Here is a 25,996-nt window from a genome sequence, read left to right as displayed (position 1 = left end):
AGCATAAGAGATAACAGGGTTTAGTGAGCAGGAAGAGGCTGTGGCAGAGATAAGTCCAGAATCAGAGGCAGAAGAGGAAACTGGAGTGGATTGGAGCCAAGAGGCAGAGATGAGTCAGGCTGGTGAAGAGTCACAGGTGTCTCCCACTCCTGCTGCATCCAGCTCTTCCCTGCCCCTTGTTTCCCAGAACCAGAGGAGGTATGAAGAGGGTGGAGTAAGGACAGACAAGACAACAGAGTCTCAGATTGCTTGAGAAAGAACCAGGGGAGGAGGAGACTTAGGGAACTGTAGGAAGGCAGGGACCTTCAGTCCTCACAACTGCCTCATAGGTTCAAATTCTACCAGGAAGGGTTGTTGTGCCCACTAGGCGTGGCCTCCTGAGCTACCCTGTTTCTTTGAATAAAGAGTTCACTGAACTTGTGTGAGTTATTGCTGACCTGCTCCTGGCACAGAGGCCTCTTTATCTGGCCCCTGAAACCTTCCCCAGGCCACAGCCCTCACTGAGCCTGCTTTGCAGACCTAGCATCTTTGCCTGGATGGAGAAAGTTACTGCTTCTTTCTTGCCTGAATGGGGGAGAGAGAGTGAGAGAGAGAGAGTGAGAGAGAGAGAGATGGGAGTGGGTGTGTAGAAACAAGCCTACTGGACATTGGCAAAGTTGACATTAGTTGCTCCGTCCCCTATGCCTCTTGGCCTCGCCCACCACTGGCATGTGACTCTGGGAAGGTTGTGGTCCTCAGGCTGAAAAAGGCTCCCCACCCTTGCTTTGAGACCAGAGGTGGGGGACCTGTGGCTTCCACATGTAGTTGGACCATAGCTCCCCTCATCTTGATGGCTGGCCTTTCTAGACGGGGCTGATGGTCCAACAACATCTGGAGTGCCACAGGCTCCCACCCTTGACCTTTGGTACTTGTCTGCTCATTTATTTCTCCTGTTCCTGGGGCAGGACCAGCTTGTGCTTCTGATGCTGCAGCTCAGCCTCTTGAGTCCACAGCTTGCCCTTCTTATTTCTCCCTCGTCAGTGCGCTTTTCTTTGCAGCCCTTGAGGCCCAGCCCCTTCTACCTCTCCAGCAGCTTTTCTTTCCTTCCAGAGTGGACGCAGATCATCACCAAGTTCCTGTGGGAGCAGCTGCAGAAGATTTCGGATTTCCATCGGCAGCTGCTGGCACAGGCCTGTGCATCTCCCTCTAGCCTCATGCCCCAGGAAGTGGAGTACTCTGTGAAGCAGTGGGACTACAATGAGAAGTTAGCTATGTTCATGTTCCAGGTGAGGGAAAGGGTGTGGCTGCTCCTTTTGACTAGACTTGTCCTTTTCTCTTGTCAGAGGTTCACACGCTCTGGCTCCCATCTAGGGAAAGGTCTGCTCAGATCTAATCTTTTGCTTCCAGGATGGGATGCTGGATAGACACGAGTTCCTGACCTGGGTTCTTGAGTGTTTTGAGAAGATTCGACCAGGCGAAGATGAACTCCTGAAGCTGCTTCTTCCCCTTCTGTTGCAGGTCAGCTTACCCCCTTCCTCTGCAACAACCACGACAAGCAGGACACTCCCTGCTTGCAGACTTAAGAGTCTGGAAAACATGGCATGAAAGGAAAAAGGGACAAGGAGAGAAGAGTGGAAGGAAATAGTATTGGGCCCCAGTTCTTAAAACCACAAATTTGTTATAATAACCAGCTTGAATGGAAACAGCTGATGGGGGAGAGGCGTCAAATGCTAGCTGGTCTCTCAATTGTGCCTTGGGAATGAGTCCATCTCTTCCTCTCCCTTGATAGAATGGCTGCTGGTATGGCTGCCCATGGCATGTTTGTTGTGAAGGAAGATTTTTGCTCTGACTGATACCAGGTCAGGAAGACTGGAGCCTGGAGGATGGTTGTTTCTTCATCAGTGAAGCAGCTACGACTTGGAGCTTATGTAGGAGCTGGAGGCTCTAACCGGGCCCTGATCCGGGCATGTGGCTTCCATGCACTTTCCCCTGCTCCTGAGTAGCCAGCCAGGCCCTTTGGCAGTGACTCTGAAACTCCTGCATGCCCAATCACTCCAGTAGTCCCTGGCAAAGATAATGAGTAGCAGGTGGGAGTCAGAGAACTGCCCAGGGATGCAGGCAGCTGGTGTGGGGACGCTTGGTCCTGGGGCCATTGCTTCTTCAGGGTATCTGGCAGTGTGGTGACCTGGTGGAAGCTCCTTCTCCCCCTTGGTCCTTCTCCTCGGCTTCAAAGTCTGGCCAGGGTTGAAGTTGCTCTTCTTGTCCAGAGCTGCTTTGCATGGAGAGGGGCAGGTCCTCCATCCTGGCAATGAACAAGTTTTCCTTCCTTCCTTTCTCCACAACAGTATTCCGGTGAGTTCGTGCAGTCAGCCTACTTGTCCAGGCGTCTCGCCTACTTCTGCACCCGCCGCCTTGCCATACTGCTGGACAGCATTGGTGGGCATCCTGCCCACCACCTCACGGCGCAGAGCACCCCTGCTCTTCCATCCACACCCACCCCTCAGCCGGCTGCGGGGAACCCCCCTCCCAGTCCATTCGGTGACCTGCTGCATTGCCCACAGCACCGCCCTGTGGTTTATGGGCTAAGCTGCATCCTCCAGGCAAGTCAGGGTAGAGGCAGATGCCTGGTCAATGGAGTGATGGGGCGGTTTAAGGGGGTGGGGGTGGGGAAGCGGGCACATCTACTGTCCAGGAGGGTTTAGGCAACTGGTGGAATAGGATTGTTCATAGAAGGAACTTTTGGGAAATCCTACAGATATTTGCCCTTTTACTGGTGTGATCATTTTAGCACATTGCAAGGGAACCCTTTTCAGCCGAAGGGACCCGTTCCCTTCTGGGCAACCTTCCAGAGGAGCGGGGCCAGAGCATAAGTGGGTGGAGAAATAAATGGAAACTTTACCTTTGTACAGTAGCTTAGTTTCTGCACATACTTGCACACCTCTCTCCATCCTACATTCAGGCAAGCAGGAGGCATGACCAGAGCCCAAAGATGCATTCTAGCCAGGCAAGGACACTGGAGGAGGGTGTGAATCAGTGGAACGATCTTAGGAGAATTCTCACGGCCAGATATGCAGGCTTGGAAGGCAGCATTTGACCATCTTGGTCGGAGGCTCCTGACCTTAACAGGATGGCAAATAAGGAACAAGGAGTGCCAGGCTGTGTCACCCTGAGTGGGATGGAATGCAGTACTAGGCAAAGTGGGGGCAACCAAACTGGGCACATTTAAAGCAAATTTATTCTCATCCGATTTGTGTGCGTGGTGCTTCACCAAGGACAAGTCCTTACTCTGGGAGGCTTACAATATATAATTCCATCTGTGTTATATATGTATAAATCAGTGCCATACCACTTGAAACAGGTAATGGCTTCCTCCCACCCAAAGAATCCTGGGAAATGTAGTTTACAAAGGGTGATGAGAGTTGTTAGGAGCAGAGGAGATAATAATAATAATAATAATAATAATAATAATAATAATAATAATAATAATAATAATAAATTTTTATTTATACCTCGCCCTCCCCAGCCAAGGCCGGGCTCAGAGCGGCTTACAAGCAATAATAAAAACAAGTTGAATGATTACAACTTAAAAACAAAAATAAAATACAACTTTAAAATAATGGAACATTAAAATATAGCCTCATCGCAGGAGGAGAAGGAAAGGAAAAAAGAAAGAGAGGGAGGGAATCAAATTGGCTCTAAGCCAAAGGCCAGGCGGAACAACTCTGTCTTACAGGCCCTGCGGAAAGAAATCAGATCCTGCAGGGCCCTGATCTCATGAGGCAGAGCGTTCCACCAGGCCGGAGCCAGAGTTGAAAAGGCCCTGGCTCTGGTTGAAGCCAATCTAACTTTCTTAGGGCCTGGGACCACTAGGGTGTTGCTATTTATGGACCTTGAGGCGGTCCCGTAGGTACGAGGGTCCTAGGCCGTGAAGGGCTTTAAAGGTCAAAAGCAGCACCTTAAATCTGACCCTGTACTCCACCGGGAGCCAATGCAGCTGGAAAAGCACTGGGTGAATATGCTCCCATGGCAGAGACATCGTGAGGAGCCTCGCTGCAGCATTCTGCAGCCCCGCGTAGAGCAAATTACAGTAGTCAAGCCTGGAGATGATTGTCGCATGGATCAATGAGGAGATGAGGAGAGAGGTCAAGGCAAGGGCAAACAGAAATAACATGCAATGATTTTAGTTAACATGTACTTGGATCTGGGGACCAGATGCTTTGTGGAGAGTTTTTAATACTGAGCAAAAGGGGAAATGGTACAAAGTCTTCAGGATGTTTATAGCAAGCATGGAATAGAGGGAGGACAGGGAAGAGGAGCCTGCCGACCTTCCAGGGAACTCAGTCCCTCTTTCTACTGTATTTCTTCAGAGCATTGTCCTGTGTTGCCCCAGTGCCCTTGTCTGGCATTACTCCCTAACCGACAGCCGAATAAAGACTGGCTCCCCACTTGACCACCTGCCCATCTCCCCCTCCAACCTGCCCATGCCTGGGGTCAGCGCTGGCTTCATGCAGCAGGTGAGCAGCAGGGACCGGAATGAGCAGCAGGTGAGCACAAGGGCCTGGAGCCCCTCATCTCGGTCGGTCTCGATTCCCACGGCTTGCCCAGCTGCAGGAGAGACATACCAGGCTTTCCCTGTCACCCCTGGCTCACCCTGCTTGGTCCCCTCTCGGGTGTTTGGGGCTAAATGGTGGCAGCCCCTCTCGTGCTTCTGGGGGTTGCACCACATCCTCTCCAACGTGCCTTCCTTGTCAGGTCCGAGCGAGACTCCGGGAGATCGAGCAGCAGATCAAGGAGCGGGGCCAGGCAGTGGAGGTGCGCTGGTCCTTTGACAAATGCCAAGAAGCCACTGCAGGTAGGCCATGCTGCAACGCGTGCCACACTTTGCCCACGTGAAGAGTGGTTTGCTCTTCATGTCCCCACCCCCACGCCCTGATGTGTTTGCGCGTGTTGTTCTGCCGGTTGTTAATGAGCCTTTCCTCTCACTCTCCAGGCAGCCTGGCTGTTTTTCTTCTACTTGGGGAGTTCTAGAATTGTAGAGTTAAAAGGGACCCCCCCCCCGAGGGTCATGAAACCCCCTGCAGTGCAGGGGATCTCAGCTAGAGCATGACAGATGGCCACACCCAACCTCTGCTTGAAAACCTCCCAAGGAAGGAGAGTCTGCCGCCTGCTGCAGGACGGCCTCTGTATCTCTTCTGCTTTCCTCTTCCATTCCAGGATTCACAATAAGCCGTGTGCTGCACACCTTGGAAGTGCTAGATAGCCACAGCTTCGAGAGATCAGACTTCAGCAACTCTTTGGATTCCTTGTACAACAGGATATTCGGGGGAGGACCGAGCAAAGACAGCCACGAGGTGAGGACTATTGCACAAAGCAGCTGCAGTTTCTTTCACCATAGGAAGCTGCCCTTTGCAGAGTCAAATCCTCTTTACCCCTCTAGTTCAGCATCATCCACACTGGCTGCCAGCAGTTCTCTGAGTCCTGCACTGAGCTTTGGTCCTTCCCTTAAAAATAAAGTAAGGTTCCAGTCCTCATGGTTCTGGATAAAGGGCTGATATGAATAAGAGCATTCCTTATGCCATTGTTCCAGCTAGCTCACTATAACATCCACATTGATAGGCAGTGCCTCTCCAGGGTTTCAGGAAGGGGACATTCCTAGCCCTACCTGGAGATGCCAGAGATTGAACCTGGGACATTCTGCATGCATAGCAGGTGCTGTGCCACTGAGCCCTGGCCCTTGGTCTGTGTGGCTGAGGCTGCGTAAGGCACCCCCTCAAAGAATCCTTGGAACTGTTGTTTTAAGGGTGCTGAAAATTGTAGCTCTGTAAGGGGTAAAGTACAGTTTGCATGATTCCCCCCCCCCTTTTTTTGAGGGGTGCATATAGTTGTTGTTGGCATCTTTCTATCTTGGGAGTCAGTGGAGTGTGCTGGGGGTGAAGTCAAACCACAGTGTTGGCAGCACCCAAGTGACCTCCCCAGTGCTTAAGCCAGGGCAGCATGAATGAAGGCCCTGGGTGACCAGATGACAAGACACCCCCTCTCGGCCTCACTGACGTGGTCCAAAAGAAAGCAGAGCAAAACTTTGGTACCAGCTGGGCTCTGGAGTTGCCGGAAGGAGGTGTACAAAGTGCCTTCCAACTGTCTTAAGGACTCCACTCCAGATTTGTGTTGAGTTCTATAGTTCTATAGTATATGCAGCCAGAGAATGTTGGAAGCAGGTTTCATGTGGAGACTGTGGTCTGTTGCATCGATTCCAGTTCAATCCATAGCGTTCACCACCTCTTGTTTCATATTCACAATGTCAAAGCACATAGGACAAAAGCCATGCACTGTGCAGAGAATGTGGGTAGAAGTAAGTCCGTTCCTGCCCCCTCCCTCTGTTTTTCCATAATACCAGAACTCGGAACCACCTTGTGATGCTGAATATTGGGAGATTCAGGACAGACAAAATAAAATAGTTCTCCAGACAATGTATTCTGCATCTCTGGAACTCACTGCCATAAGATGTGGTGACAGCAGCTGGCTTAGATGACTTTAAAAGAGGATCAGGCAAATTTGTAGAGGCGGAGAAGTAGGAGGGGGTTGGTCAGTGGCTGCTGTCAATAACCTCTGGGGTTTAGGAGCAGTGTGTGCCACCTGCTTCAGGAGATAGGGTTGTGCCAGGGGTTCAGAGTCAGTTTACAGGATGTTCCAGAGAGCAAAGCCAGAGTACAGTCCAGGGTCAAGAACGGAGGGAAAGTCCAGTCATTGGCCAAGGGAAGGTTGCTTCTCAGCAAGTCACCACCGTCAGTCTAGAAACTGGAGTAATGAAACTGTTCTAGAAGCTTTCGCAAGGGACTGAAGGCTTTTATGCAGGAGTCTGTTAGGAGCAGCTAGTGATCATCACTCTCTGTTCTGAGGCACCATATGAAAACATTCTTGTTTTCCCCAGGCATTTGGTCCTTAATGTTCTGCTTATCTTTAGTGGAGTGGCACTGAGTTTGAACTGTTTGTGTGTATGTGTGTGTAACTTTAGGTTGTTTATCATGGTTTCTAACGTACGCCAATTGCAGTTTTGCTTTTCGGGGTGGGGTGGGGAGGAGCAGTCATAATCCTCTCACCTTGGATCACTCTAGCAGGCCTCTTCTGGCATTAATGTTTGCTTTGTTTAACACTGTGACTGAAGGAAAGCAACAGCTGGTGTTGCAGACCTGAATTTCTGATCTCTGGGCCTCTGCTAGAGCATTTTCTCTCTGAGCAATGTGGAAGGAGAGCACAGGGTCTGTGGGTAGGGATTGTTTGAAACTATGGGACCTCAGAACCCCTTCATGGTCAGTCTGCAGAAATGGAGCCTGTCACCAGCCCCTGGCACATTTAGATACCCTGCACCAGGGGTTCCAAAGTTGTGGGTGGTCTACAAGCTTAATTCAGGTGGTCTGGGGCATGTCTGTATTAAATATTCGTATTGATATTTAACTATAATGCACCAAAACACAATAAAAAGAAGAAGAAGCAATAAACAGAAGCTTCTTTTGTTTCTGACATTGTGTTTCCGTGCATTACTGTTCGCAGTTTGTGGAATCTGTTACATAAGAAATAAAAGAAGTGATAAAAATGCAGTTAGAAATCACACAGCATCTAGTACAGTGCATTACAATTGCTACAACAGGCAGAAAAAAACATTAAGTGATCTGCTAGGACCATCAGCAGTTTTCAACTGGTCAGGGGCAGAGGGGAGCTTGAGAACTGCTGCTCTACTCAACCTGTTTCCTGGCAGATCTCCCCAGATGATGATGCAGTGGTGGCCCTTCTGTGTGAGTGGGCTGTCAGCCACAAGCGATCCGGGCGTCACAGGGCAATGGTTGTGGCCAAGCTGCTGGAGAAGCGGAACTCTGAGATTGAAGCGGAGGTGAGTGTGGGAGCACTTTCAACTGCAGAGCCGGGCAGCAGTTGTTGGACTACAATGTCCATGATGCATAATTGATTAGCTGTTCTGGCTGGGGCTAACAGCAGTCCAACACCATCAGGACAGCCACATCCTTGCTGTAGGGAGAACTTGTAGGGGTGGAAGAAAAGAAAAATTTGCAAGGAATCTAGTGATTTGGGGAAAGCAGTCTCCCACAACCTGGTGTCCTCCAGATGTTTGGGCTACAACTCTCCATCAGCCTCTGGGACTGATGGGAATTGTAGTCCTGGAAGGCACTAGGTTGGGAAAAGCTGGGGTAAGTACTCTTAAAATCCCACCCTTCCACCTAGACCTGGTTATTAAGGTTTGATGCAGAGTTTGAGTTGAGGGGTAACTCTGAAGCTCACTAATGTCCTTGGACAAAATGCTAGTAACAGCTTCTGTTATCACCTCCAGGATATTGGTGTCATTCTTGTGTGGATGACCATGGCAGTAGCTTTGTTTGCTTCAAAATTATAACCAACTCTTCTGTTAAAAAAACAAAAAAAAGCTGTTTAGAAAATTCCCAAAATAAAAATGGTAATAGAATTCTATTTAAAACAAGCAAAAACGTAACGTAACATAACATAACACATAACAACACAACATAACTTGGTGGAAGAGAACGTAGTCGCAAAAAACTGGAGGCACTGTACCTCTGAATACCAGTTGTTGGAAATCACAAGTGGGGAGAGTGTAGAGTGCAGTGCAAAAAGCAGCCACTCGCCCACCTGTCTAACCTCTGAAGGCCGGGCAATGTAGAACAGGGTGTCAGCTGACATCCTTAGAGAGCTGAGAGGCCCATACAGGAGACAGATGTTGTTAAGATACCCTGGTTCCTATGCTGTGAAGCCCTCGGTTACTGGGGCAGGCTTTTGTTTCATCCAAAGGCAGCAAACTGCAGAAGTGGGATGGTCTTTGTTTTGACGGTTGAGTTGGCTGGGGACTAACCACATCCCTTTCTGCCCAGAGGTGCGGAGACTCAGAAGTGGTGGACGAAAAAGGCTCCATCTCCTCAGGTTCCCTCTCGCCAGTCGTTACGCCCGTCTTCCAGGACGTCCTCATGCAGTTCCTGGACACCCAGGCTCCCGTGCTAAGTATGGGCTCTGGTGTCTGGGCTCTCGCCTTCAACTCCTGGCAGGCCCCGAGGCGGCAGTTGGGAAAGCATTGCCCTCCTTTGCTTAGCCTTCCTTTGGGGAAATGTGGCTACGCTGCTGCTTCCTCACCTGCTCTTCTCCCTTTCCCCGGCAGCCGACCCCAGCAACGAGAACGAGAGGGTGGAGTTCTTCAACCTGGTCCTGCTGTTCTGTGAGCTGATCAGGCACGACGTCTTCTCCCACAACATGTACATGTGCACACTGATCTCCCGCGGGGACCTGGCCATTGAGCATGGGCCTCGCCCTCCCTCGCCCTTTGACGACACAGCCGACGAGCACGACAGGAAGGAGGTGGAAGGGAGCAGCAGCATGAAGCTGGAGGTGTGGGCCATTGAAGAGAAGGAGATAGTGCAGGAGAAAAAGGGGCAGTTGCTGTTGGGGGACTTTGGGGCTTGCTTGTGGGGCTTTTAGGATCTGAACGGCTGCGCCTTGTTTCCTGTCTCTCCCAGGACACGGGCCTGTCAGAGTGCCAGATGGACATTGACCACAACTCCAGCGTGATTTTTGATGATATGGAGAAGACAGATTTCTCGGTATGACCTGCCAGGGTGGCCCTGGCCAGGCCCCTTTCTAAGTCCTATACTTCTGACTTCAGAAAATAATGGGGGGTTTTGGTGTGTGCCCCCCACCCCAGTGCTTGGGGGGGAGTAGTGCATGCCTTTGGTTTCCTCTGCCTGGTATGCTGCAGAGAGGGCACAGCCCATAAGCATTCTGCTCCCTGAATGCCTGTTTTATTTCAGTATTCAAAGAGGCAGCCAGGGATGAGGGCAGAGCTTGGCACAGCCAAAGTCACCTTTTCGTGGCAGCCAAAGTGGGGTTGCGTGCAGGGAGTCAGGTGGCCCTGACAGCGTAAACGTGGGTTTAGTGGGAGAGACAGAAGCAAGTCGTTGGAATCCTTGGTAGCCAGCTGATTACCCCAGGCTCCCGCCTCCCCCTGCACTGCCTGGTGCTCAATGAAAGGCATGCAGTGAGTGACAGGCCTGTTTGGTGTGTTGGCCACGTGACTTTAGCAACCTTGCTTTGGTGTCCTTCCGAGACTGCTTTTTTTGAAGGTAGCCTTTTTCCTCCCCCTTCCCAACTAGTTCAGTGACCTCACCTTGCCTTCTGCGTGTGCATCTCTCTTCTCCCCCCACCAGATGTTTTCCCCTCCCATGCACTGCGAGTCTAAAGCCAGCCCTTCTCCGGAGAAACTGGATCTTGAGAAGGACATCAAGCCTCTCCTGAAGGACAGAGTTGCAGATGGAATGCTGGCGTCCCTCTATGACCAGCCTCGGCATATCCAGTACTCCATGCACTTCCCTATTCCACAGGTAGGAGAGGAAGCAGCTCAAGGCTTGCTCTGGATGGAGAGAACAGGAGTAGAAATCAGATGCATAAGACCTAATCTCCTCTAAATAAAATGATTGTATTATGCTATCAGTTGTGAGAAACCCACAGCACACGCTGCAGTGAATAACAACACATTACAGATAAATGTGTACCATGTGGAATACAAGTGAAGGTCAGTTTCCACTACACACACTCCCAAGGAACTAGAAGTTAGCTATTTCTGCTGAACTCCAATTAAGTTGTAGCTAGGCTGGAAAGCTTGCCTCTTCTTTGGTATCCATATGAAATTTTCCTACAAAGCACATTCATTTTTGCATACCATCATGTCAATTTGCAATCAAAACCTTTCATAAATCAAACACAACCAGGCCAATTAATATTCAACACAACCAGGCCAATTAATTAAATTAATTAATTAAATTAATTAAATTTGTTAGTTGCTTTATCTTGCCCAGGACAACCCAGAGCAACTTCCAACCAACCAACTAGACAGACAATTAAAGCTCACTAGATACATTAAAACCATGGGGTAAAAAAAACACAACCTACATTAAAAACGTTCCACCTACTTCTACAAGGCTGCTAATAGTTCTAGGCCGAAGACCTGGTTATAGAGGAAAGTTTTTGTCTGGCACCTAAAAAAAATAATAAGACTAACCCTCCCTTTTAGAAAATAACCCTGGTTTCAGAAAATTTATTTGTCAAATTGCTTTTAAACGGCTTACGTTGCAAACAGAGTCTGCCTGTGTTATATTTCCACTATTTTACTTTTTATTTTTGATGATAAGTTATGCTGCAGTAGGCAGGTGGTGGGTTACATATGCGTCAGGTTACAGACGCTTCAGGTTACAGACTCCGCTAACCTAGAAATAGTACCTCGGGTTAAGAACTTTGCTTCAGGATGAGAACAGAAATCGTGTGGCAGTGGGAGGCCCCATTAGCTAATGTGATACCTCGGGTTAAGAACAGTTTCAGGTTAAGAACGGACCTCCAGAACGAATTACGTTCTTTTTATTATTATTTAATAATAATATTTATTAATTTTCCAACAAATTGAACACAACACTACAAAAAACCAAAAAAGAAAAAACATACAATAATACAATACAATAATAATAAAAAAGAAGAAGAAAACTGCAAAACATTAACATACAACTAACAAAACAAAACAAAAACCATTTAAAACACAGTCGAATTTCAATATTTTATCCTTCTTTCACTAATTTCCACGACCTCCTCACACCTTCCTTTTTGTATTCCACTTCTATTGATTGTTTCAGCAATTCCTTTCCATCTTCCTCTATTTTCTATCCTATAATTGTCTTAACACACTCTAACCTTATTTTTCCCTTTAATGCTCTAATAATCTATTTATACTTAATTCCTTATAACATTTCTACTAAAGCCATATAACTTCATTCCAACATTTTTCTAACATTCATTAATTTTACAATATTTCTGTAAATAGTCTTTAAACTTTTTCCAGTCTTCTTCCACCGACTCTTCTCCCTGGTCTCGGATTCTGCCAGTCATTTCCGCCAATTCCATGTAGTCCATCAGCTTCATCTGCCATTCTTCCCTGGTGGGTAAATCTTGTGTCTTCCAATATTTCGCGATGAGTATTCTTGCTGCTGTTGTTGCATACATAAAAAAAGTTCTATCCTTCTTTAACACCAATTGGCCGACCATGCCCAGGAGAAAGGCCTCTGGTTTCTTCAGGAAGGTCTATTTAAATACCTTCTTCATTTCATTATAAATCATCTCCCAGAATGCCTTAATCCTTGGGCATGTCCACCAAAGGTGAAAGAATGTACCTTCAGTCTCATTACATTTCCAACATTTATTATCGGGCAAATGGTAGATTTTTTGAAGCTTAACTGGTGTCATGTACCACCTATAAATCATTTTCATTAAATTTTCTCTTAAGGCATTGCATGCCGTAAATTTCATACCTGTGGGAGAACGAATTGCGTTCTTAACCCAAAGTACCACTGTATTCATATTCCACAATCGTTCTCATGCTTCCATGTCTATATTATGACCAATATCTATTGCCCAATGTATCATTGTGGATTTTACTTGCACATTCTTTGTCTCCCATTCCAATAATATTTTATACATTTTAGACACCTTATACATTATATTCCAACAGGCCTCACTCCAGTTGTGATATTTGTTCCCCAAACCCTCATATCTTATCTTTCTTAAATACTTCATTCAAATGATGATATTGTAACCATGTTGTTAATTTCCCTGATAATTCCTTAAATTCTTTTAATTTATATTCTCCTCCCTCTTGTTTTAATAGTTTTCTATAAGTTGCCCACCCTTCTATCATATTCTTTTTCTTTGCCACTATAGCTCCCAGCGGTGAGAGCCATTTTTTTTATTTTTTTATTTAATTATTAAAATTAATTTATTACCTCTAATAAATTATTGTATTTATCCCATACTCTATACATAATTTCCTAATTATATGATTTGTAAATTCTTTATGAACTTTCACCTTTTGTACCATAAAGAAGCGTGCCAGCCAAAAATATTATCATGACCTACTAAGTCTAAAATATGTGAATTTTCTAACACCCATTCCTTCAACCAACAAAGACAGGATGCCTCTTAATTAAATTTCATATCCGGCAGGGAAGAATTTCCTCTTTCTTTTGCATGTATCATTATTTTATATTTTATTCTCGGTTTTTTCCCTTGCCAAATATATTTGGAGATATCTTTTTGCCATACATTGAAACAATCTGTCCTGTCAATCACCAGAATCAATTGAAACAGAAATAACATTCTGGGCAACACATTTATCTTAACACAGTCTACCTAATAATGAAAGATTCATTCTGTTCCAAATTTGCAAATTTCTTTTAATATCTTACCAGGTTTTTAAATAATTGTCTCTATATAAATTTATATTATTTGCTGTTACCCATACACCTAAATATTTAACCTTTCTTTCAATCTTTAAACTGGATACATCTTGTAATTTGTTCTTACTCTCCTTCTTTATATTTTAAAGCAAGAGTTTGGTCTTACCTTTATTAATCTGCTACTTCGTCAATTTTTAAAAAACTCTTATAATACTTTGGGGATTGACTCTATTGGTTCTTCTACAGATATCACCACGTCATCTCCACATGCTTTTAATTTATATTGTCTCTGTTCCAGTCTTATGTCTTTAATCTTGATTACATCTTATTCTTTGCGCCAAAACTTCTAAAACTATTATAAACAATAAAGGTGACAACAGACAGCCTTGTATTGTTCCTTTAGTTATTTTACACTTCTCAGTCAGAATGCTATATACCATCAGCTTAGCTGACTGGTCAGTATATATTACCTTAACTCCTTTTATATAAGTGTCTCCACAACCCATATATTCTAAAACTTTAAACATAAAATCGCAGGAGATATTATCAAATGCTTTGTTTAGGAATCAAAATTATATAAGCATTCTTCCATGATTTTGGCAGCTCACCCATATTTAAAATCATATTCATAATGTCCTTTAATGGTTGTTTTAGATAATCCTGCCAAGAATTTGTAGGTCTTGTTGTGTTTTGATGTCATGTGCACCATTGTATTTACAGTGAAGGAAATCTTGTTTGGCACTTTTCCCCTTAAGGCTCTCCAAATAGATTCTTTGTTGTGTGTGTTTTTCCTATGTAAACAAGAACAACAGGTTGTGTATAATTTGGGTCTTGTGTTTCTGTTGGCAGAAGACACCTGTTGTGCATAAATTAATATTGCTAGATGGGAACAGGCCCCTTAGTATGGTGTCTGAGATGGCTTCTGCCTGCAGCAGTCCCTCTCCAACTTTTAGCACTGCAGAAATCCATCTGGGGTTTGACAAGCTGCATATTCCACCTGACACCACTTAATTCCCCCCTCACCACTGCCTTCCGTGTAGTTGAGATGCTGTCACTTTCCCCTCATTACATCCTCAAGAACACGAGGGAGATGTCATTTGCGGAAGTTGCTTCTGTGCGCTTGTCAAACTTCTCTGCAAACTTCTCTGCCCATGACCTGCATCATTTGGGTTTTGCTACCTTTCTGGGTTAGAATAGGGCGGTCCAACATGCAGCCTTCAAGGCCTCTTTTGTCAGCCCTCAACATTTGACATGCCCCCCCCCCCCGTGCTTGCGCAGCCTTCCCAAAGCTGAGTAAGCATGGCACTTTGGGAAGGAGGTTTGAGGGCTCTGACAGTGTGCTAGTTAGTGCTTTCCCACCTTTCGGAAGGAGGTGGGAGGGCTCTAGGAAATGTGAAAGCCCTGAGTTAGAACATGAATTTGTGCATTCTTCCTCTCCCCGCCCCCCGCCTGATTTATAAAAACATTAATGTGGCTTTCCCCCCTTTTAAAAAAGGTAGTATGGTAACTAGCAGGGCTTGGCTACTGACACAAAACAAAGCAACCCATCTTATTATGATTAATATTTATTAGCTGCTTTTTTCAGAAACATGAACTCAGAGTGACTTGGAAACAACTTGCAAAGTAGAAAGTTGGAGGCAGCTTCTTAGACTGTGATCTGGAGCGGGGTGGGGGCTATGGTCCTCCAGATGTTGCTAGACTCCAACTCCCAGCAGCCCCAGCAGCCAGCATGGCCACTGGCAAGGGATGATCGGAGTACGAAGTCCAGCATCATCCACTGGGCCACAACTTTCCCACCCTTGATCTAGTGCATGGTGCAGTGTGGCAAAGATGGCCAATGTGCCATATAAACTTTTCTCTGTCAGCTACTTTATGCATGTAGATTTAGGAGAGAGGGCACAGCTCAGTGGCAGAGTGTGTGCTTTGCATGCAGAACTTCCCAGGTCTGACTGCTGGCGTTTTCAGCCAAAGGCTTTAGATAGGAGGAAAGATCTCATTTTCTGAGACTCTTGCAAACTGTTGAGGGACAAAGTAGGCCCATCATGGGCTGGGTGGACAAAAGTTCTGATTTACAACATGGCACCTTCCTATGAGCAACTCTTGCATATTTATCAAAAGCATTTCCCACTGCCTGCTACGTTATGGAATGCTTTATGTTCTCTGCCTTGGTTCACCAACCCTGCACTAAAGACTACTGTTTTTGGTTCAGCAGGCCAGACCTTTCTCTGGGCAACCCGCCTGTTGAAGTCCAATGTGCAGCACTTCCCAGGCGCTGGAAGCCAGTTGGTGGTCAGGCGCTTGGGAACTGCCTTGCAAGGGGCTTTGCTGTTGCTGCAGCACCAAGCTGTTTGCATTGAAATGACCATTAGAGCTGAGGTTTTCTCCCTCTAGTTTGGCAGCAGTTTCAATGCTGGTGGAGGTGCACCTTGCTCCTGCCTAGTTGTCCCTTTGCAGCCACTCCAGTACCTGCCCACTGCACCTGACATCAGGTGTGGGGTAGGTGAGCATGGTTTAGGGGAACCATGTCTTTGAGGTCCCCCACACCCTGCTTCATTGGGTTTGTGAGGTAGGCAAGGGCCTCTTAACACTGGTAGCTGGAAAACCTCCCCGCCTGGCATCAGCAGCTGACACCCATCCCTTCCAACCTCTTGCTTCTCAGGAGGAGTCAAGCAGCCACGAATGCAACCAGCGGCTGGTGGTCCTTTTTGGTGTTGGGAAGCAGCGTGATGAGGCACGGCATGCCATCAAGAAGATAACCAAAGATATCCTGAAGGTGTTAAACAGGAAGAGCACAGCAGAGACAGGTCTGTGGGGCACCTGTGTGTCCAAAGAGCAGGGTTTCCCAAACTTGGGTCTCCAGCCGTTGTTGTTGGACTACAACTCCCATCATCCCTACCTAGCAAGACCAATCGACAGGGATGATGGAAATTGTAGTCCAAAAACAGTTGGAGTCCCAAAGTTGGAAAACCCTGTGTTATGGGATCATGCACTTTACATGGGGCTTCTTTTGAACACTGGAAAGGACAATGTGTTCAAAATATGGCAGTGCTTGTGGGTGAGATCACATTTGGTCAGTATTGAAATAATTGTGTTGGCTTCCTGGCCTACTTCAGAGTGCTGCTTTTGACCCAAGTGGCCTGTGACCAGGTTACCTGAATGGTCATCTCCAATATCACTATCATCTTATTGTTACCATTATTACATTTCTTATCTGCGTCATGTTTCTTCACCGTAAGGTCCCAGGGGCACATTACAGCAGTGTAAAAACATGATATTAAAGTCAGTTAAAGCAATTTACAGTCAAAAGAATAGGGCGGCTCCTAGAAACACACACCTCAGGCGCTGAATGCCAGAATAAAGAGGTGCGTGTTCAGCATGGGACGGAAGCTGTCCTGTGAAGATGCTACATGCGCCTCTGTGGGGACTGAATTCCATAGCTTAAGTGCTGCCACAGATAGTGAACACTCTCCTGGGCTGCTTTCATGCCCTAAACCTCTGAGGGTGGTGGAGCTACCAAGAGGATCTTAACATATGAGAGGGTCTCCAGGGAAGGAAGCAGCCTTTCCAATATCTGGGGCCTAATTACTTAGGTAATGAACTGATGATCTGCTAGCCTGCTAAGGTCATCCTCTGAAGGCCTCCTGCAAAGGTTAGGTGAGCCACACCTGGAGAGGAGGCTTTTTATTTTGAGGCACCTAGCCTATGGAATGCTATCTTCCAGGATATTCAGGGGCCCTCTCTGAGATACGTTTCGGGCACCAGATTAAAAACCACTCTGTTTGCTGAGGTTCTTTGGGGGACAATAATATACAGTGCTTCTAATTCCCAACTACCATACTGTAAACTACTGCTTTTTGTACTTACTGAGTAATTGCAAAACTCATTGCCATTTTCACATTGATTTTCTACTGACATTGTATCACTTATGGTTTTTCTGAAGCTGCTCTTTGTGTTTATGCAAATGAAAAATGTGGGGCTTACATTTCTAAGCAAAAACTAAGCAGCAGCCGTCTGGTTTTGCTTTGTTTTGTTTTTCCTTCTTCCTTCTGTATAGGGGGAGAGGAGGGGCAGAAAAGGAAACGGAACAAGCCAGAGGCCTTCCCGACAGCCGAGGACATCTTTGCTAAGTTCCAACACCTTTCTCATTTTGACCAGCACCTTGTCACCTCTCAGGTGTGTGCCTTGTGCGTGAGGACAGGGATCTCCTTTGGTCATGTGCCTTTCAGCTGACTACTGAAAGGCACATGTGTCTCAGGGGCAGAGCATGTGCTATGTACATAGAAGGTCCCAGGTTCAATCCCTGGCATCTCCGGTCTATAGTTTCACGCAGCAGATGTTGAGAAAAAGAAAGAAAGAAAGCTGCTGCCGGTCAGTGAAGACAGTATTGGGCTACATCAGGCATGCAGATCCTTCTTCAGGCCATGGGCCATATTCCATTGTGTGCAAGTTTTTTTTTGGGGGGGGGGATGCCAGTGGTGGGTGTGGCCAAAGTAGGCATGACCAGACACACCTACACACCCCGCTCTCCATCCTTCATCCAGGCAAGCAAGAGACCCCATCACAGTGCAAGGACACATTCCACCCAGGTAAAGTCCCTAGAGGAGGGGACAGAACAGGGCCAGTGAGGGGTGTGGCCTGGGGAGGGGGCATGGCCCGGGACAGAGAGAGAGGCCTGGAGGGCTGCACCTGGACCCCCCCAGGGCTGATACCCACCCACCCCAGGCGATGTGGACCAAGGCATCGGCTTCGTAATCGGTGGCTGTTGACCCCCTGCTCCCCAACTCCAGGTATCGCGCAACGTCTTAGAGCAGATCACCAGCTTTGCCTTAGGGATGTCCTACCACCTGCCCCTGGTGCAGCACGTCCAGTTCATCTTCGACCTGATGGAGTACTCGCTCAACATCAGTGGGCTCATCGACTTCGCCATCCAGGTGGGCATCTCGAAGCTGGGGGCTGATGATAGAAGCCGCTTCGGTCCCCTCTTCATTTCTCTCCCTCCCATCTTCCTTATAGCAGCCTTTCCAGCCTGATACCCTTTAGATGTTTCGGACTACAACTCCACCTGCACCCATCAGCACAGCTGGCTTGGGCTGTTGCGAATGGTGGTCCAAGGCACCTGGGTGTCACTTGGTTGGGTCCTGCTGCTGTACGCGTTGACCCCACCCCTTCCAGAAACCTTGTGCTTGGTTAAGTCAGGGATGGAGAAAGCAATTGTCTTTCAAACATGGTTGGACTCACAGTTCCCATCATCTCCAATGGTCAGGTGATGCAGCAGAGCTCTTCTTATGTTACCAAATACAATAGCAGTGAAAGGATAGCAGTGAGAATGAACAGACAGAACAAAATTGTACACACTAAATGGAAGTGCATGCAATACAGTGGTACCTCTGGATGCGAACGGGATCCGTTCCAGAGCCCTGTTCGCATCCTGAGTAGAACGTAACATGCGTGTGCTCGGGTCGCGTTTCGCCGCTTCCGTGCATGCGTGTGATGTCATTTTGAGCGTCTGCGCATGCACGAGCGGCGAAACGTGCTCCGTTACTTCCGGGTCGCCGCAGAGTGTAACTTGAAAATGCTCAACCTGAAGCATATTTAACCCGAGATATGACTGTACACAAACCGTTTGCACCTTACTGTTGTTAGTCCAGAGGGAGAGAGGCGTCCAAGTGAGCTGTCTCCACCCACCAACCAGGATCAGAGCATCTCCTCTGTTCTTTCCTCTCATGTTCTGCCTTTTGTATTTCATAAAAGAGAAGTCTGCTTCTTGCCTTTCTCCAGTCTGTTTCTCCCTCCTCTGTTCCATAGGAACACCAGAAGAGCCCTGCTGGGTCAGGCCAAGGGCCCAGAACCATGTTATTGTACAGTGGTGAACCAGGTTCGCTTGAGAATGCCACAAGCAGAACAGGAGTGCAATAGTGCTCTTTTCACTTGTGCTCCCCAGCAACTTATTCTGGAGCATGCTGTCTCTGATACTGGAGATACTTTAGTACATTGTTTCTCAAACCTGAGTCTCCACCTGTTTTTGGATTTTAGTTCACATCATCCCTGACCACTGGCTCTGCTAGCTAGTTGTAGTCCAGCAAACCTTGAAGCTGAGCTGCCTCGAGAGAAATCTTGCGGCTTCATTTACCAAAACAAAAAGCAAAACTTGGATACATTTTCACTTTAAAAGGCCCATCACTTGCCACTGTGATGCCTGGCCTGCAAACTCTGGTTTGATTGTGTTCTCCAGACCCAAGATTCCAAGCTGTTGTTTGCAGGTGGTTGGTGATCCTTGTTTGGAGGCTATGTGCAAGTCACAGCTTCCTGGATCAGGTGTTACAACAAATTGTGGCTTTGCCCCAAAGGGAAAAGTAATTCATTTAAGCATGTGGGAGAGAGGAAGGACTGTGTGAGCACAAAGCCCCATGGGGAATTGGCCACTGGCTACTTAGAGAGTTCATGGGTGAGGGGGGCCACAGACCTACATCTCCAAGCCCCTCACTATTCTTTTGGAAAACTTCAATTCCTAACCTCTTTCTGTCAACAGAAACAGGTTTTGTAAGGGGCTGGGGACGGAGGTCTGTGAGCTAGTCTGCTGTGTCACTCACACATGCCTCCTTTAATCTTTAATCTTGTGTTGAATCCAGCTGCTGAATGAGCTGAGTGTGGTGGAGGCAGAGCTGCTGCTGAAGTCCTCTAATCTGGTGGGCAGCTACACCACCAGCCTGTGCCTGTGCATCGTGGCCGTGTTGCGGCACTATCATTCCTGCCTTATCCTGAATCAGGACCAGATGGCGCAAGTATTCGAAGGGTAGGAATTCAGTGCTTCTCAGCTGCTGCTCTAAGGGTGTCGGGGGCCTTGCCCTGCGTCAGAGCTTCTGGTTGGTGCAGCTCCCCATCCTTAATGCCCGGAAATGCCCTGTGGGCGGGGGCTTGCCCCCTGCTTGCCCCCTGCATGTTGAGTTTCCCCTCACCGCCTTGCCTTCCATCACAGTTTCTCTCACTTTATTTGTAAACTTGTTGCTACATTTATATCCCACCATTTTTTCCAAGGAGCTCGAGGTGGCATACATGTTTCTCCGCCTCCCTCCCACTTTTAATCCTCACAACAATCGTGTCAGGGACTGGCAGGATGCTGATGAGTGTGCCTGAGGGGAAAGGGATCTGGAGTCATGAGAAGGGGGCAGTGGTTTGTGGGGACCTGTACTAGTCAGTAGGCAAGAGTCAGAGGCAGGGAAAGCTTCGGAGATGGGAGGCAGGGCACAGGATTGGTCAGAAAAAGAGGAGGAAGAGGCAGGTTGGGCAAGTGAAGGGCACCTTTTCTCCCAGAAACAAGAGGGGATTGAAGAGGGAAGAGCAGCAGCAGCTTCCACACAGGTGTAGTCTCCGGCTGTGTGCACACAGGCCTTCAGGGGGAGATACATAAACTGGTGGAGGGTGTGTGGCCCTCTGTTGCTGCGAGTGCTCCATAGAGCACAGACCTGGGAATAGCTGCCTATACACCAGACTGGGGATGGGGAGGGGGTGCGCTGATGACAGAAGGCTGGGCTGAGAGACTGTGGCTTGCCCCAAGGTGACCAAGTGGAGGATTGGAACCCTCCCTGACTTAATCCAACCCTCTCACCACTCCTTCACCCTGCTTCTTCTGCCCCTTCAGGTTGTGTGGGGTGGTGAAGCACGGCATGAACCGCTCCGACGGATCTTCTGCAGAACGCTGCATCCTAGCGTACCTCTATGACCTCTACACTTCCTGCAGCCACCTGAAGAGTAAATTTGGAGAGCTGTTCAGGTGAGCGCCATCTGGCTGTCTAGGGAGGTGACGCAGGGAAGTGCGTTTTGTTTCTCCTACCTAAAAGGTCCTTATCCACCTTCCTTCCTTCTCCCCACCAGCGACTTCTGCTCCAAGGTGAAGAACACCATCTACTGCAACGTGGAGCCATCCGACTCGAACATGCTGTGGGAGCCCTTGTTCATGATCGACACCATTGAGAATCCGTCGGCCCACAACTTCACCTACACCAACCTGGGCAAGAGCCTCACCGACAACCCGGCCAACCGCTACAGTTTTGTGTGCAATGCCCTCATGCACGTTTGTGTGGGGCACCACGACCCTGATCGGTGAGAGCTGGACTAGGCTGGTTGGGCCTCTGGGCTGGGCTACCTCTCCTCTTAGTGACACTTTTTAACCATGTAAGGGCTCTGGATGGGCTAGACTAGAGCAGAGCCGTCTGGCCCACCCGCCCGTCTCCTACAGGGGCCAACAGGCACTTCAGAAGAAAAGTATGAAGCCAATAGGCCTTGCCTACATTTTTGCCTCCCTCCTAGAAGCATATAGCATTTTTAAAAAAAAAATAAAAATTGTGATGCATTTCATACTGCTTGATTGTAAGTGGAAAAGCCTCAAAGCGATTTACAAAAAGAAAAAACCAATAAATTCACCATAAAAAACCAGTTGACAACAATTATTTAATACCTTCAGAAATCATTAAAAGTCACTATAAGCTAAAACTAGGATCAAAACACCGAGATCAAAAGAACCATTCTACATTTCTGCCTAAACAAGTGCAGGTCTCTTAAGAGGTATACTGCCTCTGCACGTGGAGGTTCCATTTGACCGCCACAATTAAATAACCACTGCTAGGTTTCTTCTCCATTTAGTATGTCGTAATCGCCTCTTTTGAAGCCATTCAGGCCAAGGGCCGTCACCACCACCACCAATGCCTTTCCCTGTGCAGGGTCAACGACATCGCAATCCTGTGCGCTGAACTGACGGGCTACTGCAAGTCACTGAGTGCCGAGTGGCTGGGTGTGCTGAAGGCTTTGTGCTGCTCCTCCAACAACGGGACTTGTGGCTTCAATGACCTCCTCTGCAATGTGGACGTAAGGGCAGGGCCTGGGCTGTGATGGGGGTGGGGACATTGGAGGTTGTGCTGGATAGAGTGTGCGTGGAGGCTGCTGAGGGTACCTGGAGAAGCGTCAGGGTGTGAAGTCCTTGAGGAGCAACTCAAGGCAATACACAGGGTGCTAGAAAGAGGAAAGGCACCTGTTTTACACGCAGAAGGTCACAGGCTCAGTCCTGGCATCTCCTGGTGGGGAATCTGCCTGAAACCCTGGAGAGCAGCTGCTGGCCAGTGTAAACAGTACTGAGCGAGATAGACCAATGGTCTGGCTCAGTTCAAAGCAGCTTCCTGTGTTCCTATGTCTGCTGCTAGCTAAATATATACTGTGGAGTGCTGCATTTGCCTGAAGGGCTTTACCCTGAGGAATTTTAATCTCTGTCACAAGACATTTCTTTTTTCATTTCTTTACCTTTTCTCTCTCTCTCTATTCTGTTACTATTCCCTTTAACATTCTCTCCTACTATATTTTGGTAAGAACTGCATGAAGGTGAAAGTGACAGACAGTTGGTAAAGGACCCTGTGTGAGATCCCAGGGTCAGAGGCTGGGGGAAGAAAGGGATGCTCCCAGGTGAGAGCTTGGAGGATGCTTATGGGACAAAAGTTAAGGTGAGAGAGGACTTTTTGTAATTTTTAATCCTTTCTCTTTTATCTCTTTCCTTCTTTTTATTGTTTCTTTTTTGTTTAGCTCAGTTTGTTTCTTAATTATATTATGAAAAGTCTTAATAAAACTATATTTAAAAGAAAGAAAGAGAAAGAAAGAGAAAGATAAATACTCCCCAGCCTGAGGCTATGGCGTGATGAGGTCTTGTGTGTGATTGCTCTTGACTGATTACAGTTCCACAGAAGCAACTTTTTTTTAATTAAAAAAGCCTCAGCTGTGGCCTTCTCCTTCCCTTAGGTGAGTGACTTGTCTTTCCATGACTCCCTTGCCACGTTCGTGGCCATCCTCATTGCTCGCCAGTGCCTCCTCCTCGAGGACCTGATCCGCTGTGCTGCCATCCCTTCGTTGCTCAATGCTGGTGAGTGCCTGTTTGCAATGGCTGGGACCCTGCTGCCTAGTAAGGGGCCTTGCAAATGGAAGCCTGCCCACCCTCCTTGAAAAGTAGAGGGTCAGCTCGGATCAATTGCCACTGGTGGTTTTACCTTTCTGCAGCTTGCAGCGAGCAGGACTCGGAACCCGGAGCCCGCCTGACCTGCCGGATTTTGCTCCACCTCTTCAAGACCCCGCAGCTGAACCCCTGCCAGCAGGACAGCAGTAAGTGATCGCTCCTTTGGGGCGTTTCCTCTTCCGTGTCTCTTCTTGCCCTGATGGAGGATGCTGCTCTCCCCGAACCCTCTTTCCTGCTTTGCAGTTTCGTGGTCAACCTGTTGCTGCTGACAGTTGTCTCTTCAGCCTGTGGGGCAGAGCATCCCCGTGGGGTGGTGTCTGCAAGTTCTTCTTCCATTAACTGATCCTAAACAGACACTCTTTTACCACCTCTTCCTTGCTTCCTCGTTTGCTGTGTCTCCTGACTTGGCCAGCTGGTGACATCTGCCTTACTTTCTCATGGCTGGTCAAAACCACCTTCCCACATTGACTGAGCCAGCCTTTGCCCTGGTGGCCAGTCAGGCCTCTGGTGCCTTATGGTGACTCCCTGTGGCCACAGTAATGCACTGAATGGCCCTAAATATCTACACAGTAGCTACTAGCTGGGATGGCTAAATGGAAGTCTCCATTTATTGCTGGGATGCAGACCCTCTGACAGAGTTATCTGATAACTCCCAAGAGTTATCAGACTCCAGCTTCCATAATCTCTAGCCATTGGTCATGCAGGCTAAGCATGATAGGAACCCCTCTTGGGGCTCCTCTTAGGTTGAGAGCCAGCAGGTGTCTTGAGCACTGTGGCTGGGTCTGGCCACCATTCCATTCCATTCCATTCACTGCTTGATTGTCAAGAAAAAACCCAAAAGCAGTTTACAAAAAAAAATTAAAAAGCAGGAGAGTAACTTTGTAGGCTTATTTACAGGGCTATCATAACTGTTTCCAAAAAGATCACAAAGAAACCAAGGTCTGCCCAATGTCCCAGGGAGGAGGCCAGCAAACACTTCTCACAATGTCCTGAAGGCTCCATTCTTCACCAGAATTTTTATCACTGTAGCTTTCCTAAGCACCAAGGCTTTAACAATAAGCAATGGCTGAATGTTCTGTACAATGACACCATCCTGGCTGCTCTGTGTTCACCAGGTACTGCATTGCCTTTGGGTGCCTTTTTGTCTCCCAGCTTGGTCTGGAGTATTCATAGTCGGTTCACGGCAAGAGCTTTTCCCTTCCCTTGTCACCTTGCTACAGGCAAGCCGTCAGTGGGCATCCGCTCTTCCTGCGATCGACACCTGCTGGCTGCTTCCCAGAACCGCATTGTGGACGGAGCCGTGTTTGCTGTGTTGAAGGCTGTCTTCGTACTGGGTATGTGCCTGGGGAATGTAGGTTCCTGTCTCCAGGAACGTGAGGAGATGGGCACAGTCCTGCCTCATCTGAGAGGCACAGCAACATGTGGCCGTTACATGTGGGTCTCTGCCCTGGGTGACCCTTGCTCCTGGTTGCAGGGGACGCCGAACTGAAGGGCTCTGGCTTTTCCCATCCGGCCGGGGTGGATGATCTTGTGGAAGATGACAAGAAGCCTGCAAGCCGGATGGTCTCCATAGAGACAGCCAGCCTGGACGTTTATGCCAAGTACGTCCTGAGGAGCATCTGTCAGCAGGTGAGCATAGTGGGTTTCGTTTGCCCTTCTGTTGCTCCTGCCTCCTGTTCCACAGAGACATGGATGGTGGACAGGTTTCAGCCAGAGTTCTGGCTTGTTGTGTGAGGTCCCCATGGGTTCGTTGACATGCCTTAGAAAACTCTGGGGACATGGTTGAGTTCCAGAATATGAATGGACCAGGGGACTCTTCTTATTGAGACCCACAATCTGGAGACCTTGGCGGAGAAATCAGACAAGGGAGTGTTCAGTCTACATCCAGTGGGTTAGGAATTGCCCCTGGCACTTCCTTTGTGGCCCTCATGGACAGAGCCCTACCACTGTCCTCAAATTCAGAGGATTTCCACAGAAGCCAGAGGCTGCAAAATAAGGTGAAGGCCCTCTAACGATGATGAGGATGATGATTTTAACCAAGCTGTCAGCAGCTCTTGGGAGACACTCCAGGTCTGGTCAGCCGACCCTTAGACATCAGCCCCCTGCAGAGACAATGTTTACAATAGCTTCCCTTAGCAGGTGCCCTTGGAGCTATCCAAGGTCCTGTTCTTTTCATTACGCTACAGTGGTACCTCTGATTACGAACGCTTCTGGTTATGAACGCTTCAGGTTATGAGCTCCACTAACTAGGAAGTAGCTGCTCTTGGTTGCGAACTTTGCCCCAGGATGTGAACAGAAATCGTGCACCAGAGGCACGCATGCAGCGGGAGGCCCCATTAGCAAAAGTGCGCCTCAGGATAAGAATGGTTTCAGCTTAAGAACGGACCTCCAGAACAAATTAAGTTCGTAAACAGAGGTACCACTGTATTGTGAACTTCAAACTCCCAAAGACCTAGACTGTCCTTTCTTCTTCCCTGCCCTGCAGTTTTAGACTTTAGTAAGCACCTCTTCTAGGGAGTGTCTCCCTCTACAGTGCAAGAAAAAGGGCCCAGTGTGGGAGCCTTGGCTCACTCTGCAGCAGTCCAGCTGTGAATCAGCTGGCCAGAGGCTGCTCTTTGCCTTGTGCCATGTGACTTTGGTAACATGCTTGGCATACAAACTTCTCCAAGAAGCTTGGGTGTCCGGATGCCAGGGCTGTGTGCATGGAGCAGCAGCCAGTGCAGACCAGCAAAAGTGGTGAGGT

The 25,996-nt window shown here is 48.0% G+C and overlaps 1 protein-coding gene across 17 annotated transcripts in view; it reads left to right on the top strand.

Annotated features, from left to right (window-relative positions):
• Positions 1–25,996, top strand: part of MED12 (mediator complex subunit 12) — a 49,681-nt gene that overhangs the window by 4,893 nt on the left and 18,792 nt on the right. For 7 of the 17 annotated variants that reach the window (XM_077922638.1, XM_077922627.1, XM_077922628.1 and 4 more), the window contains 23 exons: positions 1,090–1,265; positions 1,387–1,497; positions 2,325–2,579; positions 4,347–4,523; positions 4,732–4,831; positions 5,194–5,330; positions 7,733–7,864; positions 8,871–8,997; positions 9,152–9,378; positions 9,507–9,590; positions 10,194–10,367; positions 15,922–16,066; positions 17,317–17,435; positions 17,804–17,848; positions 18,050–18,193; positions 19,892–20,055; positions 20,902–21,033; positions 21,135–21,362; positions 21,980–22,124; positions 23,043–23,163; positions 23,298–23,399; positions 24,474–24,587; positions 24,728–24,882. In XM_077922638.1, the coding sequence (XP_077778764.1) occupies positions 1,090–1,265; positions 1,387–1,497; positions 2,325–2,579; positions 4,347–4,523; positions 4,732–4,831; positions 5,194–5,330; positions 7,733–7,864; positions 8,871–8,997; positions 9,152–9,378; positions 9,507–9,590; positions 10,194–10,367; positions 15,922–16,066; positions 17,317–17,435; positions 17,804–17,848; positions 18,050–18,193; positions 19,892–20,055; positions 20,902–21,033; positions 21,135–21,362; positions 21,980–22,124; positions 23,043–23,163; positions 23,298–23,399; positions 24,474–24,587; positions 24,728–24,882 (3,314 nt within the window). The remainder of the gene's footprint in view (positions 1–1,089; positions 1,266–1,386; positions 1,498–2,324; positions 2,580–4,346; positions 4,524–4,731; positions 4,832–5,193; positions 5,331–7,732; positions 7,865–8,870; positions 8,998–9,151; positions 9,379–9,506; positions 9,591–10,193; positions 10,368–15,921; positions 16,067–17,316; positions 17,436–17,803; positions 17,849–18,049; positions 18,194–19,891; positions 20,056–20,901; positions 21,034–21,134; positions 21,363–21,979; positions 22,125–23,042; positions 23,164–23,297; positions 23,400–24,473; positions 24,588–24,727; positions 24,883–25,996) is intronic. The other 10 variants (XM_077922634.1, XM_028714486.2, XM_028714483.2 and 7 more) reach the window with 6 other exon arrangements.

This window comes from Podarcis muralis, chromosome Z (assembly GCF_964188315.1).
Source record: "Podarcis muralis chromosome Z, rPodMur119.hap1.1, whole genome shotgun sequence".
NCBI classification, from domain to species: Eukaryota; Metazoa; Chordata; class Lepidosauria; order Squamata; family Lacertidae; genus Podarcis; species Podarcis muralis.
Note: the sequence above shows the minus strand (reverse complement) of the source record. Positions and strands in the feature narration are given on the sequence as shown.